General features: G+C 42.7%; 1 protein-coding gene across 1 annotated transcript in view; it reads right to left on the reverse strand.

Annotated features, from left to right (window-relative positions):
- Positions 1–5536: 5536 nt before the first annotated feature.
- The window catches only part of LOC115136078 (ceramide synthase-like), a 45882-nt gene continuing 33938 nt past the window's right edge, over positions 5537–17480 (reverse strand). The window contains exon 5 of the mRNA XM_029671480.2: positions 5537–17047. Within this exon, the coding sequence (XP_029527340.1) occupies positions 16703–17047 (345 nt within the window). The 3' untranslated portion in view covers positions 5537–16702. The remainder of the gene's footprint in view (positions 17048–17480) is intronic.

The following is a 17480-nucleotide window of genomic DNA, read 5'->3' on the forward strand; positions in this document are numbered from 1 at the left end:
TGAATGTATAGTTAGTGACTGTATAGTTAGTGACTGTATTGGTAATGCATGTATAGTTAGTGACTGTGTAGCCAGTGAATGCATAGTTAGTGACTGTATTGGTAGTGCATGTATAGTCAGTGACTGTATAGCTAGTGAATGTATAGTTATTGACTGTAAGGGTGGTGACTGTGTAGCTGGTGAATGTATAGTTATTGACTGTAAGGGTGGTGACTGTGTAGCTGGTGAATGTATAGTTATTGACTGTAAGGGTTAGTAACTGTATAGTTAGGGACTGTATAGTTAGTAACTGTATAGCTAGGGACAGTATAGCTAGGGACAGTATAGCTAGTGACTGTATAGCTAGGGACTGTATAGTTAGTAACTGTGTATAGCCAGGGACGGTATAGTTAGCAACTGTATAGCTAGGGACTGTATAGCTAGGGACAGTATAGCTAGTGACTGTATAGTTAGTAACTGTATAGCTAGGGACAGTATAGCTAGTGACTGTATAGTTAGTAACTGTATAGCTAGGGACAGTATAGCTAGGGACTGTATAGTTAGTAACTGTATAGCTAGGGACTGTATAGTTAGTAACTATATAGTTAGGGACTGTATAGTTAGTAACTGTATAGTTAGGGACTGTATAGTTAGTAACTGTATAGCTAGGGACTGTATTGTTAGGGACTGTATAGTTAGTAACTGTATAGCTAGGGACTGTATAGTTAGGGACTGTATAGCTAGTGAGTGTACAGGTAGTGAATGTATAGTTAGTGACTGTATAGCTAGTGAATGTATAGTTAGTGACTGTATAGCTAGTGACTGTATAGCCAGTGACTGTATAGCTAGTGAGTGTACAGGTAGTGAATGTATAGTTAGTGACTGTATAGCCAGTGACTGTATAGTTAGTGACTGTATTGGTAATGCATGTATAGTCAGTGAATGTATAGTTATTGACTGTAAGGGTGGTGACTGTGTAGCTAGTGAATGTATAGTTATTGACTGTAAGGGTAGTGACTGTGTAGCTGGTGAATGTATAGTTATTGACTGTAAGGGTAGTGACTGTGTAGCTAGTGAATGTATAGTTATTGACTGTAAGGGTAGTGAGTGTGTAGCTAGCCTCCCATGAGTCCTACTCTTATTTGATGGAGCAGGAACACGAGTCAGAATGAGAGTGCAATCTCACCACCGGGAATGAACAGGCCCCAGACTTCACTAATCTTTGTAGGTTCAGCTGTACTGTTGAAGCACAACGGGATGTTATGGAGGCGAACGTTTTTAGAGAGATATCCCACTAAGCATTTGATGTCAGGCGACGTCTTTTGAATGTCTTTTTTTGGTATTTTTTGATGTGACCAGCCTTGACTTCACCTTCCACGGACATTGATTTTTGGTCCGGACCGGCCTATATTTTACCCAAACAAAGACGTTTTGATTTGGTCCCATCAGGATCGGCCTTGATTTAGCCCAAACATAGACATCTACTGTATGTTTCACAAGTTTGGACAGCATAGGACAACACAGTACCGTACACAGTACAATAGAGTACAGTACAATACAGTAGAGCACACTAGAATACAGTATAGAAAAGTATAGTGTACTGTATTGTACCCTACTCTACTGTACTGAATTAAAACTATACTACTACTACACTGTTCTCTCATCAATCACTCCAGTGTTTAATTGCTATATTGTAATTACTTCGCCACCATGGCCTATTTATTGCTTTACCTCCCTTATCTTACCTCATTTGCACACACAGTATATAGATTTTTCTACTGTATTATTGACTATGTTTAATTATTCCATGTGTAAATCTGTGTTGTTATATGTGTCAAACTGCTTTGCTTTATTCTTGGCCAGGTCGCAGTTGTAAATGAGAACTTCTCAACTTCTCAACTAGCCTACCTGGTTAAATAAAGGTGAAATAAAATTTTAAAAAATTTAAAAAGAGTTGAAATTTGGCCATAGAACCAATGACTGAAAAATGACATATTTTAAACTTCCAGAAAATACATATTTGTACCTTTCATTTAGCATCTAAAATGCACTTGATTTCTATGTCCGAAAAATACGTATAACTTTTCATTCTGCACCTGGAAAATACGTCTAAAATCCATATTTTCAACGTCATTTTGGTTACTGGGGTCTAATGTTTCATATAGCCCTGATGTCGACCCACCACACCATGTAAGTTCACATAAGATACAAACAGACACCTGTATAGACATATCCCATGGGTGCTATAGAGAAAAATATGCACAAACAGTCAGCTAGACACACTGGAGACATCAAAAAACAGCTTCCTTCAATGCGTCGACAAATAACTATAAAAAGTGTCTATCGATGATGGATTGATGTCGGTGTCTGTTCGGTCTCTGCCGTGACATCACGGTTGCTATGAGAGACGGATTTTAGAACCAAACAAAACATTGTGCCAACATTATGATATCATGGTTCTTTGAAAAGAAACACCTAATCAGTCAGGAAGAGTGGGTAGAGAGGTTGGTTAAAGTGATTTATTATTGGAGGTAATACAAGGTATTGTTCATATTGCTGGTGGTGTTTCTTCAAGTGTGGAGTGATTTGGCCCTTGGTCCAACAAAAACATTACAGGCTACATTGAAAAGTATGCAAGGACACTCATCTGTTTGCCTTAGGGCCATGGCCTCCCATGGCAGTACTAGTAGTATGAAGAAAGATTGGACTTTAGAGTCTTTCAAAGAGCTTCAGCCCTCTCTGAATCTAGCAGGAATCTAAACGGAGCCCTACTGCTTACAGAAACAGGCATAATGTAGATCTCAAATGATTAGACGGTTATTAGCTGTATTACTGCTACCTTACCATATTCGGTGTCATTATTGCTGTTTTGCTGGCACCATTTAATCTCTCTAGATCTAGAAAGGTTCCTAGTGGGTAGGCAGTAGCGACCATTTTGGAATTGGGACACTATGGGGTTCTCTCATTTGGGCAAAAGTCTGTCCTCCGTCCTCTCTCCTCCGTGACCCAGTAACCGATAAGAGGTCAAGGAGTGTGAATTCGTTAGTAGGCAAATTTTTGCTTCTGGTTTTGTACACCAGCTTCAAACAGCTGAAAATACAATATTTTTGGTTATGGGAAATATATTTCACAGCGGTTTAGATGATACAATGATTCTCTACACTACAGTTGCTTTTTTTGTCACAAACAGAAGTTAGGTGAACCATTAGAATTTAAGCAACCAGGAAATTGCAGAGCGATTTCTGCATTGTGCATCTTTAAAATCTGCCAGATCCCCTTTGAATCAGCTATATTTTTCTCAATGGGAAAAGAATGGAAACATTTAAAAACGATATGCTACGTATCCTTTTATCAATAAAATGTCTTGCATAACTAGCTAAATTAGTTTGTATCACTTAATACATTTATTTTGGAAATCTACCCTGTAAATATCATTTGCCAAATGAAGCACGATTGTAGGAGAGTCCCAATTCATACAAGTGCTTTTTTCCCCCCACTTATCCTCAATTACTTTTGAGCTTTTTCAAAAGGAGGCCAGAGAGGATGCAGGAGTTGAGCAAATCAAATTGACCCTGTGACCTGTCCTGTACATGTGTCCCCGCAAGTGCCACCACAGCCTGACCCTACTCTTTTAACTTTAACACACAGACCGACATGGACCGAGACATAAAGATAATATAGTTTAACCTGACTCTGTGAGAAGGAACAGAGCCAGTTCCAAATCGCCCTCCCACCTTCTCCTCCCCGGGCCCTGACCCTTTAATGTTTGCTGATCTGTCAGGTGGAAGCTTCAACACTACACTGCTGATATATATCCAGGCCCATCCCACATGCTAAGATAAAGCGGTTAGGGCCAAGGGGGAGGGATAGGGAGCAATTTCGGACTGGCTGATCCAACAGACAGACAGGTCATGAATTCAAATGAATATTTTTTTATAGGACTATGTTTCCTCTGCGTAATGGAAAGCTGCTAAGTGGCATTTTAATGGCTCAACTAGATAAGTATAAACCCAGTAGCCATCAAAATAAAAGCCTTAGACATTTCAGATCAAACTGAGAGAGACAAGTGACATGAGATAACTCTCTACAGTGATACAGGATAACAAGAGCTTCGGGACCAAATAGAGCTGCCTTATAATCGCCATCTGCTCCACCAACTGTCCAGGACAGAGAAATGGCCTTTCCCATTGCATCTGCTCTAACAAACTCCACCACTCGCCCCATGCAACCTAGTTTGACTGACGAGCCATGCACAAATCATGTCAAATCATCTATTGATGGCAACTGGAGACCTGCGAGAAAATTTGAGTTAGGTTTCAAGATCTGATGGTGCCTTAAAGTGTTGCGTGTGATTGCCATCTGCTGGTTTTAGAGAGAACATTTCATTTTCTAAAGGAATGTGGCAGCCTGGTCCCAGATCAGTTTGTGTGGTCTTTGTTGTTTTTCTAGCGCAGGGATCATCAACTAGATGTAGCTGCAGGACGATTTTTTCTTGATCTGACAGTCAGGGGGCCGGAACAGAATTACAAATAATTTGTAAACTGCAAATTAACCGCAAGAAGCACAAACAGATAAAATATTTGACTAAAATATAATAATTTCAAACCTTGCTTACATTTGTATACGATCACATATATCTCTCTATTATGTGTGGGGATACTTTGGCACATTTTCAAAAATCAGTTGGAGCTGATCTGGTGTTTTTGCCCAAAAAATGTTTAGGTCCAATAAAAAAATGTAAAGGACCTGTTGGGGAACCCTGCTCTAGTGGTTTTACGACTATAGGAGTTGGCTATACAGCACTAACAGATCTGGGACAAGGCTAGGAACGTGGGAGGAAAGAAACAGAAGGTGCATCTCAATAAGCTGAAGTTGCATCCTCTTCTACCCTCCTTCATCTGTACTGAAGACATATGGAAAATGATGCCTACCGGAAACCAGCTTTCACTTGTCCAGATCTTTCTCATCTGTTACGTCAAAGGACCAGAGTGGAAGACACTGCAGACTTCAGAGATGCACCCAGAGTGAAACAGAGACCAGAGATGCGTTTAGTTCGGTTCAACGTTTTCTACGTTGTGTGGCGGTTTGTACTGAACAACATGTTTCCACAAAAATGTGCACACCGTTCTTCAACAGCCTTTGAAGTAGTGCTACGCTTGCTCCCGTTTGGTGGGTGTGACGAGTTGTAGCCTGATCAATATGGGAGTGACCATTAGAAATCACAAAAGTCATGCAGCCAACCATACACGATCGCCCTCTGGGCCACCATAATCACACCGTTCTTCTACTGGTCGTTCAGTACAATACCTTTCCCATTAAATCAAACAATGTTCTGTCATTTCGAACACAACCCTGGGTGGTGTTCATTGAGTCCCACCATAGAAAAACAATAAACGTTAATGAGTGTTTCTTCTTGGACAACTTCAGATAGTACCTTCCTGTTTCACTCCGTTTTGGAACATTTTCTCAAATTTTGTAGCTACTAAAGAAACCCTAGAGTTCTCTGTGCAAATTGAGGAAGAGGCATGTACAGCAAATAACAGACTCTGGTTCAAAATAATTCATCATATCAGTTTTATTTGTCTTTAAGGGGTGTCTGATTTCATAAGTTGCAACAAAATATTTCCTCTCAATCAATGCTTCGTTTATTTAATTAAAGAGCCCATTCTCTTCTCAGATAAGAAATTCCTCAAAAAGGGCACACTACAAACAAACAAAAACATATATGTATATATCAAAGTAGATACATAAATATATATGAAAAAAATCAGATAATGTTATCAAAAAAATAACAGGAGGCAGGGAGTGTTGAAGGTTGTGAATAAGCTGCATATGGTAACTTACACAGCCAAGATGGGACATGAGATGACAGACACTATTGTGTATATATATATATAAATAAATAAATAAATAAATAGAGAGAGAGAGAGAGAGAGAGAGAGAGAGAATATCATTTGAATTCAAAAACAACGAAGCACAGCAAACTAATTCTGAACTGGAGTATATAAAAAAAAATGTACAGAATCGTGACGAAGGAAGAGAGAAACACATTGGAAGACTCCCTATAGGAGTCGACAAACACCCTTTTGTATTAAGAAAATGAAGATAAAAGTTTGGGGGATTTTTGAATACGTGTACAGTGGTATTGTACTAAGAGGACGATGGGAGTGCATGCAACGGATAAAACTGCCGCCTCCTCGTTTGATAAATGCCCCAAGGGTTTGCTTTCATTTTCGTTTTTTACCGAAAGTTGGAGTTGACCCAGAAAGAAAGACAGCCACAACCTGTAAATGATGCCTGCCAACTCTGTTATCGCGCCGAGTTTTGTGGGTATCACAAAGGCAAGGGAATTAATTAATTAATTTCATCAGCCCAGTTCTACTAATATAACTCCCTTCCCTCTTGTTTTGTTACAACCCGATTCAATCCACTGGCCAGCCAGTCAGTGGGCCATACCCTCGATAACCCTCCAGGCCCATATGTCCCTTGATAGGAGCGACTGGCCCTGTATGGATGTATGAAATCAAAGCAGCAAAAATACTGGAAATGTAAGTCTGCCACCTCAACACAGCCATTAATCCTGATCACACTGGCCATGCACACCTCACGGTCCACCCCACCGATGTTCCTGCATAGACTGGATGTGGATGGATGGTGACCTGGGATCAGGGTTGTGTTAGTGGGGGAGTGGAGACACTGCCAAGCAGTCTGGTTGGTAAGGCATGCACTCCCAGTCCTCATTCCTCCCTGGCCGGGTGGGGGTAGGCGGGTGGTTCAGTCTACAGTAAGCCCAAGAGGGTAAGCCCTCCCTTGAGTATGAATAGTGGAGAGTCCCCCCTGGAGAACCAGGCTGGAGGAAGGAGGAGGATGACAGTGTGAGATGAGATGACACACTGAGGGTGGTGGGGGGTGGGATCTAGATCTGTGCTACAGTGGTTTGGAGATTAATGTTAATGATTCTATGATAACATGGTTGACTAAAGTGCCTGACAATCTTTGGTCTACCAACCCTACTGGTTGCGATACCGCAAGCCATGCCAGAACGCATTTGGAAGAAAGCAAAAAAACTACAGAACAAGCAGGAGAAGACAGCACGACATTCCAGGTATTTTCATATTTCAGAATCTATCATTTTCATCGAAACTCTTGTTTCACTCACAGTTTCACAAATGTTAAAATAAATCTAAGCTATACAGATATATGTTAACATTTTCTTCATCAAACCCTGAGCAAAGAGAGGAACCTCCAAGGAGGCCGAACATAAGACTTCATACATTATTGTAAAAATAAAAAATAAAAGAAATCTGTCCGGAATAAGAATGAATATAAAGAGGATTATCAGGATATGTGTTTTGAATGCTGACCCTTGAACCGCGGGATTCAAAGGCTCTGGATTGCATGTCAGGGAAGGGGGATTGCACTTTAGCGACACATCGAGGTGCCCTAAGTTTCAAAGTGTAGGAGACTACTGGCTCTCTATACTCCGCCTCAAACCTCACAACGACATCGAGCTAGCAAGAGACAAGGGGACATTTTAAACGTATACCATAAAAATCCCTAAAGCCATCACTGTCACCCTTACTATATCAGGCCACACCACATATGTCATCGGCTTAAACATCAAATCAATCAATAACAACCCATATGAGAACAACTGAACACTTCAAGATGGGGGCAAATATCTCTGAAATGACAATTTAAACCATAAAACCATTCCCCCAATGGTGGAACAAACTCCCTCACGACGCCAGGACAGCGGTGTCAATCACCACCTTCCGGAGACACCTGAAACCCCACCTCTTTAAGGAATACCTAGGATAGGATAAAGTAATCCTTCTCACCCCCCCCCCCCCTTAAAAGACTTAGATGCACTATTGTAAAGTGGCTGTTCCACTGGATGTCATAAGGTGAAAGCACCAATTTGTAAGTCGCTCTGGATAAGAGCGTCTGCTAAATGACTTAAATGTAAATGTAAAGGCTCCTCACAGTGGCTGTGCTGCATTGAGAGGACATTAGTGGCGTCGACTTGTGAGGGCATGTGTATTCTGCTCTGGTCCAATAGGGTTCTGGTCAAAAGTAGTGCACTATATAGGGAATAGGGTGCCAGTTGGAACAGAACCCATGTGTACAGATGATGAGTCTGTCCTTCAGGCATCTCACTGTGTGCTGTGGACTGACTCAGGAGAGCTGCAGACTGCAGTGAGCAGCACATCCAGAGAGCCTTTTTAAAGCCATAATGGCCTCGTTAAGAAAGGGCCCCTGTATCCCAATTAACCCTGTGTTCCCTGGACTCTGAGCTGCTGAGTAGAGACTGGACACCTGAAGCCAGTGGCAGTGCATCTAGACAGGGTACGAGGAGTGAGCGAGAAAGATGAAGAGACATGAAGGGAGAGAGAAAGTGTAACAGACAAATAAAGAGGGAGGGCAGGAGAGTGCATGGCAGGGTAGCCTAGTGGTTAGAGCGTTGGACTAGTAACCGAAAGGTTGCAAGTTCAAATCCCGAGCTGACAAGGTACAAATCTGTCATTCTGCCCCTGAACAGGCAGTTAACTGTTCCTAGGCCGTCATTGAAAAAAATAATTTGTTCTTAACTGACTTGCCTAGTAAAAAAAATAAAAAAGAAGGCCTGGGATGTTTCTAGGAGTGCTGTGGTCGTCTCAGGCAGACAGACAAAAGACTTGAGTTGAGGCACATTGATAGAGCTAGACTGAGCCTCACCACTCTCTGCCTTGGAGTCCGGGCCAAACAAGCCCATCATTTAGCAGTAGCAGCATTCAGCTTTCCTCCTTCCCCAGCCTCCTGCCTGCTCTCGCTCCAATGGTTACAGAACAACCTGTCTGCCAGCAGGCCCGCAGTGCACTCATCACTTTCACACACGACTGCCCCGGGAAGCAGGGTCCAACATTAACTTTTTTTTTCTACTGGACCGAACAAAATTTCTACTGGCCCAAACATGGGGTAGTTTATAAATGTATTAGGGTCATGGCGGGACTAGGTTGACCTGCTTTCACTCTATTCAGCAAGTAAGAGACAACATTTGGTTATTAGGGTATATATTAAACATCTGTGTTATATCATTTAGCAATGTAAGACATTCTATTCTTTAAAATGGCATTGTATTAATTGTTTTTTGTTTCTAAAATAGGAGATTTGTTTTCTCAAAATAGGACGCTGCCACGTTAAGACAACTGCTTTTCAAAAGATATCTGGCTACAGTAGGCTAGCCAAGATGAACACTAGGTGTCTTTTTAGCATTCTTTTTGCAGACTAACAGTAGCTACTAGCCAGTCTATTGCTAGCATTTTTTCACTATTAAAAGGTTTACTTTTGTGATTCACTTTCCCAAAAATAAAAAAGCTCAGTGAGTGGATTGATGAGTGCTTGTGTGTGCAGTGTGAAGGCATCAACTCATTTATTGAATGCTCGAGAAGTTGTAACTCGCGAGGATCGTGGTTTTTTCACTGGCCCTGGGCCAGCGGGCCATCGTTAATGTCGCACCTTGCCGGAAGCACAGTGGCCCGGTTTGGCTCTGGACTGGAGTGTTTTCTGCAGAAAACAGCGGAGTCCCCACAATGCAACTGTCCCCTATAAAGTAAAGCAGTCCCCACAATGCAGCAGTCTCCTACACAGGAGAGCAGAACCCACACAATACAGTAGTCTCCTACAGAGAGCAAAGTCCCCACAATGCCCGGAAGCACAGTGGTCCGGTTTGGCTCTGGACTGGAGTGTTTTTCTGCAGAAAACGGCTTTGTCCCCACAATGCAGTAGTCTCCTACAGAGAGCAAAGTCCCCACAATGCAAGCTTGAACTTGCAAACAGAATTTCAGGGAACAGGGACATGTTGACATAACTGACGCAAAGGAGCAGAACGAGGGTCTGTACATAAATCACCTTTGTTGGATGTGCCACAAATAATGCATCCTTACTAGGGACCACTACTTATTAAAATAGCCTCCAAGACCTGATAATGTTAATTAAAATCATTATGATTAACTCAAGCTAAAATGTAGTCGGCGCATGTAGGTTTGAAGCAAAGTTGTTTTTGTTACCACACACAAACTCCCCTTCTTTCTCAAATGTATTCAATTGCCTAGGTCAGCCTTTTTATGTCTGCTCAGCGTTAAAACTAGAATCATGTTTTGAGTTTGAGCAGAAATACAGTGTGTGTGTGTGTACACATGATATAAATGTACCGCTCAAGTGCAGTTTGATGGTTTCAGACTTTAAGTGCTAACAGAATCTACAGAAGCTTCTAATTAAGGTTGTCATCATTAAACAATTGCGTTCATTTGGTAATGGTTTCTCTAAAAACACATTTTGTTATTATTATCCTGTAGTTACAGCCCTATGATTGGTGCTCCATGCTAGCAGCGCTGATGCCAACACAAACGTCACTTCCTCGTTGCCATTATAAACACATGCCATGGACGGGAACTCTGGTTAAAATCATTAGCACTTAAATTTAGCTGTAAATTTGTAATAATTATCTACACGTTAACATTATTTAATTAATTTATACAGAATTATTGCCTTCAGATTGGAAGGCTAAGGAGGAATATGTTTAAGAGAATAACATAAAACTCAAGGCTGTATGGGTTTTGTGACCAATATGAGGTGGATCACATTTTAAAAATTGTGCATTGTATAAGTATGGGGTCATTTCTGTATATTTCTGAATATACTGTATAAGTATGGGGTCATTTCCCACCTAGCTGACCTTTCCTAAGGACCCAACCAAGTAAGGGACAAACTCTAAATTCATTCCCACAACAGGAAATCATAAGGGAAAGTAGAATGTATGAAATGAGTGTGTCACCACCACCAAGACTTTCTTCTTCTTCTATTCGACAATCTTTGTGAAAATAAATCATTTTGGAGCAGGGTCGCATGCAGCTGTGTAGTCATCCTGCTCAAGCATCATGCTAGGAACCTTACTGTTTTTCTATCTAAACATCAGGTTAATCTATTCTACGTGGGGTTTTACATTGTCCTCGCCGTTTTCAACCTCGTTTTATTGCTCTAACTCAGTGGTTCCCAACTCCAGTCCTCAACAGTCCCCAACAGCACACACTTTTGTTGTAGCCTTGGACAAACATATGTGATTCAACTCATTGAGGGCCTGATGATTAGTTGACAAGTTGAATCAGGTGTGCTTCTCTGGGACTACAATAAAAATGTGAACTGTTGGTGGTACTCGAGGACCTGAGTCGGGAACCAGTGCTCTAACTGGTGCCTTGTGAGCGGTCCCCGGTGGGCACCATTAAATCTCATTCAAATATGGCGCATTTCTTTACATTTTGTGACAAGTGAGCACATAGATATGGTCATTTCACGTTTTTATACATTCATAGAATGTTTGGGAATGACGTTGAGTCGGGTATTTGTGAAGATTCTATAGTAATATGAGTGGGAAAGTGGCTGTGTGTCTGAGCAATTAATAGACACAGCATACCGCATTAAATAAAAACGAATAAAAACTTGTCAGTATTGGCCCGGATCAGAATCTTCACAGACCAGTACGCCGTACCTAATCAGAGCTACAGTCGGCCTATATGCAAATAAGCCATTGCCATATGGGGATAATGCCATTCACTTTGAACTGTGTTTACAGGCAGTTACAACAGCACGACATTAGGTCATAGAAAGCACTCAGCAAAACCCACAAAATACACCTGAATGGTTTTCTTTAAAAGGGGCAGTTCAGTCAAAAATGTGATTTCCAGTTTTTTTTAAATGATATTCCAACACTATAAAGGCTGAAATAACACTCTGAAATGGTGAAAATTATGATAATAACCTTTTAGTAAAGAGCTTTGTGGAAGACAAAAAATATTCTTGGAATTTCAACCTGCTCAGGTGGGATGGAGTTTTTGGCCAACAGCATGACATCACATTCTGATCAAATTATTCTGACCAATGACCATTCAACTTTTATTTGCATATGTTTCCTCCTACTTTGAAGGGGTAAGCGGGGTAGGCTCTAGACCAGGAGTGGGCAAACTATTTGGCGAGGGCCACATCAGGATTTCGAAATTCAACGTAGGGCCGCACATTTTTTGTTTGTCAAAATCTTTTTGCGGGCCAGAAAAAGTGCAGTTATTTGAAGTCCATTATAATTTCTACATATCTTCTATCTAGTTTTAGACATTCAACACAGTGGCCTGGAGTGTTTTTTATTTATTTTATTTTTGTGTGTGATTTTTACCCCTTTTTCTCCCCAATTTTGTGGTATCCGATTGTTTTAGGAGCTACTATCTTGTCTCATCGCTACAACTCCCGTACGGGCTCGGGAGAGACGAAGGTTGAAAGTCATGCGTCCTCCAATACACAACCCAACCAACACAGGGCCATCCAACCCGGAAGCCAGCCGCACCAATGTGTCGGAGGAAACACCGTGCACTGTGCCCGGCCCGCCACAGGAGTCGCTGGTGCGCGATGAGACAAGGATTTCCCTACTGGCCAAACCCTCCCTAACCCGGACGACGCTAGGCCAATTGTGCGCCAGAGTCTCTGGTGGCACAGCTGGTGCTGCAGTACAGCGCCCTTAACCACTGCGCCACCCGGGAGGCTGGAGTGTTTTTTTTAACCCATAATAATTCACCCCCACCCAAAAAAAACTCCCACAGGCCAGATTGAATGGGCTTGCCAGCGGGCCATAGTTTGCCTATCCCTGCTCTAGACTAGAGTCTAGACGATCCTATCCATCAATTAGGGCTGTGTATGTAAATATATTTACATTTGTATCAACACACCCACACAATCAGACTGAGCATTTCAATGGCAAAACGAGGCTCAGGTAAATAAAAAATATATTTTCATTAAATAAAACAGTGATTTATTAAACATATATCATTGATTTAAAATGAAAAATAATGCATTGGGGCTTTAAATATGTAAATACCAGAAGAGTTAAATCTAGTGAGGGATAAACTCAGTCAAACCTTTTCAGCCTGTAGTTACACTGATACGATGGGGAATAGCTTGCTTGCTCGCCCTGTTGTAGCCTGCCGTCTGTCCCATAACCCACGTTTTTGTCAATTTAACGGGATTTACCAGCTTGCAAGCCTGCACATTTGATTGACAACTAGGATATATGGTAACTGTGGATAACAGTCATTCAGGTTCAGAAGTGAGTCAGATTTCTTGTTAGCTAGCGAACCAAATAACAACTGCAATTTAGCAGTCTGTCAGGGCCTCCCGTGGCGCAGCGGTCTAAGTGCTTGACGCATCACTACAGATCCGGGTTGTGTTGCAGCTGGCCGCAACAGGGAGAACCATGAGGTGTCGCACAATTGGCCCAGCGTCGTCCAGGTTAGGGAAGGGTTTGGCCGGTCGGGTGTCCTTGTCCCATCGCGCTCTAGCGACTCCTGTTGCAAGCCGGGCGCATGCATGCTGACACGGTCGGCAGTTGTACGGTGTTTCCGACACATTAGTGCGGCTGGCTTCCAGGTTGAGCGAGCAGTGTGTCAAGAAGCAGTGTGGCTTGGCAGGGTTGTGTTTCGGAGGGTGCATGGCTCTCGACCTTCGCCTCTCCTGAGTCCGTAGGGAGTTGCAGCAATGGAACAAGACTAACTACCAATTGGGGAGAAAAAATATCTCAAATAATATAAAGTCTGTCACTTACCCACTCATCCAAGCGTTGACATTAAATCCTCCCAGCAGCTAGCTAGGTACAACAAGGTAATGTGTTTTTAGCTTGTCAAAAATACATCAAAAGATCAGATAGCCTATTAGCCACGTTGACTTATGATCCTTGCCCTTGGTAGCTTTGTCGAAAATATTGAGCGAGTGAAACTTACGACAGTTCATCACTCGAATGGCTGCAAGCAGCAAACAATGTAAATCACAGCTCATACAACCTGATAGCAATATTTTTTACACTGCCAAGAACGTATTGGTAAAATATTTTAATCATGCATTGACTGCATCCATCTATTCTGCCACCAATACCAGACTATAAGTCATGGAAATTTGAGTAAAATCTAAGTTATATATACAGTACCAGTCAAAAGTTTGGGCACACCTACTAATTCAATGGTTTTTCTTAATTTTTTACTATTTTCTACTATGTAGAATAATAGTGAAGACATCAAAACTATGAAATAACACATGGAATAATGAAGTAACCAAAAAAGTCTAAATATATTTTATATTCCTCAAAGTAGCCCTTCTTTGTCTTGATGACAGCTTTGCACACTCTTGGCATTCTCTCAACCAGCTTCATGAGAATGCTTTTCTTGAAGGAGTTCCCACATATGCTGAGCATTTGTTGGCTGCTTTTCCTTCACTCTGTGGTCCAACTCATCCCAAACCATCTTAATTAGGTTGAGGTCTGCAACACTCCATCACTCTCCTTCTTGGTCAAATAGCCCTTCCACAGCCTGGAGTTGTGTTTTGGGTCATTGTCCTGTTGAAAAACAAATGAAAAGTCCCACTAAATGCAAACCATATGGGATGGCGTATCGCTACAGAATGCTGTGGTAGCCATGCTGGTTAAGTGTGCCTTGAATTCTAAATAAATCAGACTGTCACAAGCAAAGCACCCCCACACCTCCTCCTCCATGCTTCACGGTGGGAACCACACATGTGGAGATCATCCATTCACCTACTCTGCGTATCACAAAGACAGGGCGGTTGGAAGGCCTGACACGACCATGAAGGCCTGAATCACACAGTCTCCTCTGAACAGTGGATGTTGAGATGTCTGTTACTTGAACTCTGTGAAACATTTATTTTGGTTACTACATGATTCCATATGTGTTATTTCATAGTTTTGTTGTCTTTACTATTATTCTACAATGTAGAAAATAGTAAAAATAAAGAAAAACCTGGAATGAGTAGGTGTGTCCAAACTTTTGACTCATATATATATTAAAATATATATTAAAATAACCTCTTATAAAGTTGGTTTTGAGGGATAAACTGGGAATTGATTGATATTATGATTGTCTGTTTCATATCTGCAAAGTAGTTAAAACGGTGTCAGTTCCACTTTAAATGGGATGCCCAGTGGTATACAAGCCCCTCCCATGTGGCCCCCAGACCCCTTTGCCAGAGGGCAGCATTGACCTAACAGAAGCACCCCTGACACCTTTTGCAGGAGGGCAAAATGTACCTAACAGAAGCACCGGATCACCCACACCCGGCAAACTTGACCTCGAGTGACCGTAAAGTCTTGTCTCCACCCATTAAAAGCAGCTTCAGTTGTCGCTGTAGCAACCGAGCCGAACCCGGGACTAAACAACCTACCCCATTCCTTCTAATGCCGCTACAGCGCTCCCAGAGAAGTCCAAAGATGGTGGATAAATGAAGATAGTTCACTCAGGCCGTTTACCATATCATTTTTTTTCCAGTTCAGGTGTACTTAAGGGGGTGGCTCTCCCATAGACACCAATGTAATAGCAGCTGGGTCTGGTCTACCTCGTTCATGGACTTCCATTGAAACTTCCATCTCTGAGAAGTCCTGCGTGTGTAAACATACGGACTAATCTTTTGCAAAGCCTCCCCCTTTAGGCAGGTAGGTCACAGCGCATAATATAGAGGCTCCTCCCCCTCTCTTGGGAGGGGTGGAGCTTGTGATGCCCCACCCCCTGTGTGATACTGAGGGGTGGGGCTTATAGACTTACTGTAAACAGACGCAGCAGGGCAGCACACAGAACTCTGTTGGGCCATAAACAACAAAGGAGGAAGACGGGAGCGTTGCAGGCGCACCGATTGGCCAGCGGCAGCAGCCATAGAGACAGGCAAATGAGGAGAAAGGACAATGGGAGGTGTCAAAATGGATAAAGGAGTGTGGGGTTCCACAATCCAATCACATTAAATGTTTTTTTTGTGTAGCTATGCTGGTGCAAAGAGCTTGGAGCAAACATTTTTACTTCATTGTCTCCTTCAAATGTGGATGCTGACACCCGTACCTAGCTTAGTCTATCCCATCCCACCCCTCCAACCCACCCCTTGTCCCTCCACCCAGCCTTGTCACTATTTCTATCTGCATGCCGAGCCCCCTACCCGCTTCTCCTCCTTTCCCTCCGGTCTTTTAAAGATCAGGACTGGGTGGGTGGACAAACACTTCATAAAATGGGGATCTTCAAAACTTGACACTTAAAAATCATTGACACCAAATAGAACAAATCAATCAATTCTACAGACACATTCATCTACACTGTAACAGACCCTCCAATCAGCAGATCTAGTAATAGAGGGGGGGCGAGGCTGGGGGAGTGACTCAATACTGCACAGGTCACGTAATATGGGGGAAGAAGCAAGACCCCCCCCCCCATCAAAAAAAGCCAGGAGTTCCATTCTCAGTCTTCTTCATATCCTTTTCGGAAACTCCACTGTAGCACTCCAAATATAACCCATGTCCAGTCCCTATAATCCAGAAAGAGGGGGGTGGGGGGGTAGGAATCCCCAAAAATATCTAAGGGGGGGTCAAAAATCATCATCAGTATCGCTTGGACTGGGCATGGGTGGAAGAGCAGTAGCTAGTGTAATCATAGTAGTAACGATAGTAGTAGAAGTAGTGATAATAGTAGTAGTAGTAGTAGTTGTTTTGGGGAGACTGTGGTAAGTAGCCATAGTGCCTTTGCAGTAGTAGTAGTAGTAGTAAGTAGTAAATAGTAGTCAATGGTGGTTCGTTTTTGTGTGACTCGAGCGCAGGTAGAGTAGAGAGAACAAGAAAGATCCGAGAGAGCGCAATGGTGACAGAGTGAGCTCTCCAGCTCTAATGGTCTCCCTTGGGTTGGTTGTCCGTGAGGGAGGGGCTAGGTGGGGTCAGGGGGGAGGAGTCCTGGCTGCCGGCAGCAGCGGTGGCGTGACGTTGGCGCTGGTAGAGCCGCCAGCCCTTGCGGCAAAGCAGCACGAACCAGTAGACCTGCGGCGCCAGGATGCATAAGTTGCCCAGGTTGACCGACAGCGTCAGATGGAACGGCACGCCGTAGATCGGGATGCCGTAGTGGCGGCCGTAGACCCAGTACATGTAGGGGAAAAGGGCAATTCGACACAGGAAGAAGCTGAGCAGCACCATGCCCCCATTGGCCTTGTGGACCCAACAGTCCTGCAGACCCAGCTATGACAAACAAGAGGAGAGAAGGGAAGGATGTGTTGGGAAAATATTCAAAAGAGACAAAAAGAGAGAAAAGAGGTCAATATATGGTCAAACAGTGTTGAAATTCTAAGTGAGCAGAACATAAAGTGGGTTGGAATACCTGGGCCTGTCCAAATACTTTGAAAATGCATTCTTCCTTCCTTCCTCCTTTCCATGATGAAATTACTGATCTGACACGACCGAACTGGTGAACTCTATGATGTGGTACCCATGCATAATGATAGATCAGTTGATACACCATTACAGGAAGGGAAGGAGGCATTCTAACAGGGCCCATAAGTGACAGTGGCTCTGCAGTACCCAACAAGTCCACCAGAGGGAGCTGTGAGTAAAGACAGAGAGTGGCCCCAAAGATTTTTATAACTAAACCAAGATAGCCCACAGCCTGCCGTTT

This window comes from Oncorhynchus nerka, linkage group LG10, assembly GCF_034236695.1.
Source record: "Oncorhynchus nerka isolate Pitt River linkage group LG10, Oner_Uvic_2.0, whole genome shotgun sequence".
Lineage (NCBI taxonomy): Eukaryota > Metazoa > Chordata > Actinopteri > Salmoniformes > Salmonidae > Oncorhynchus > Oncorhynchus nerka.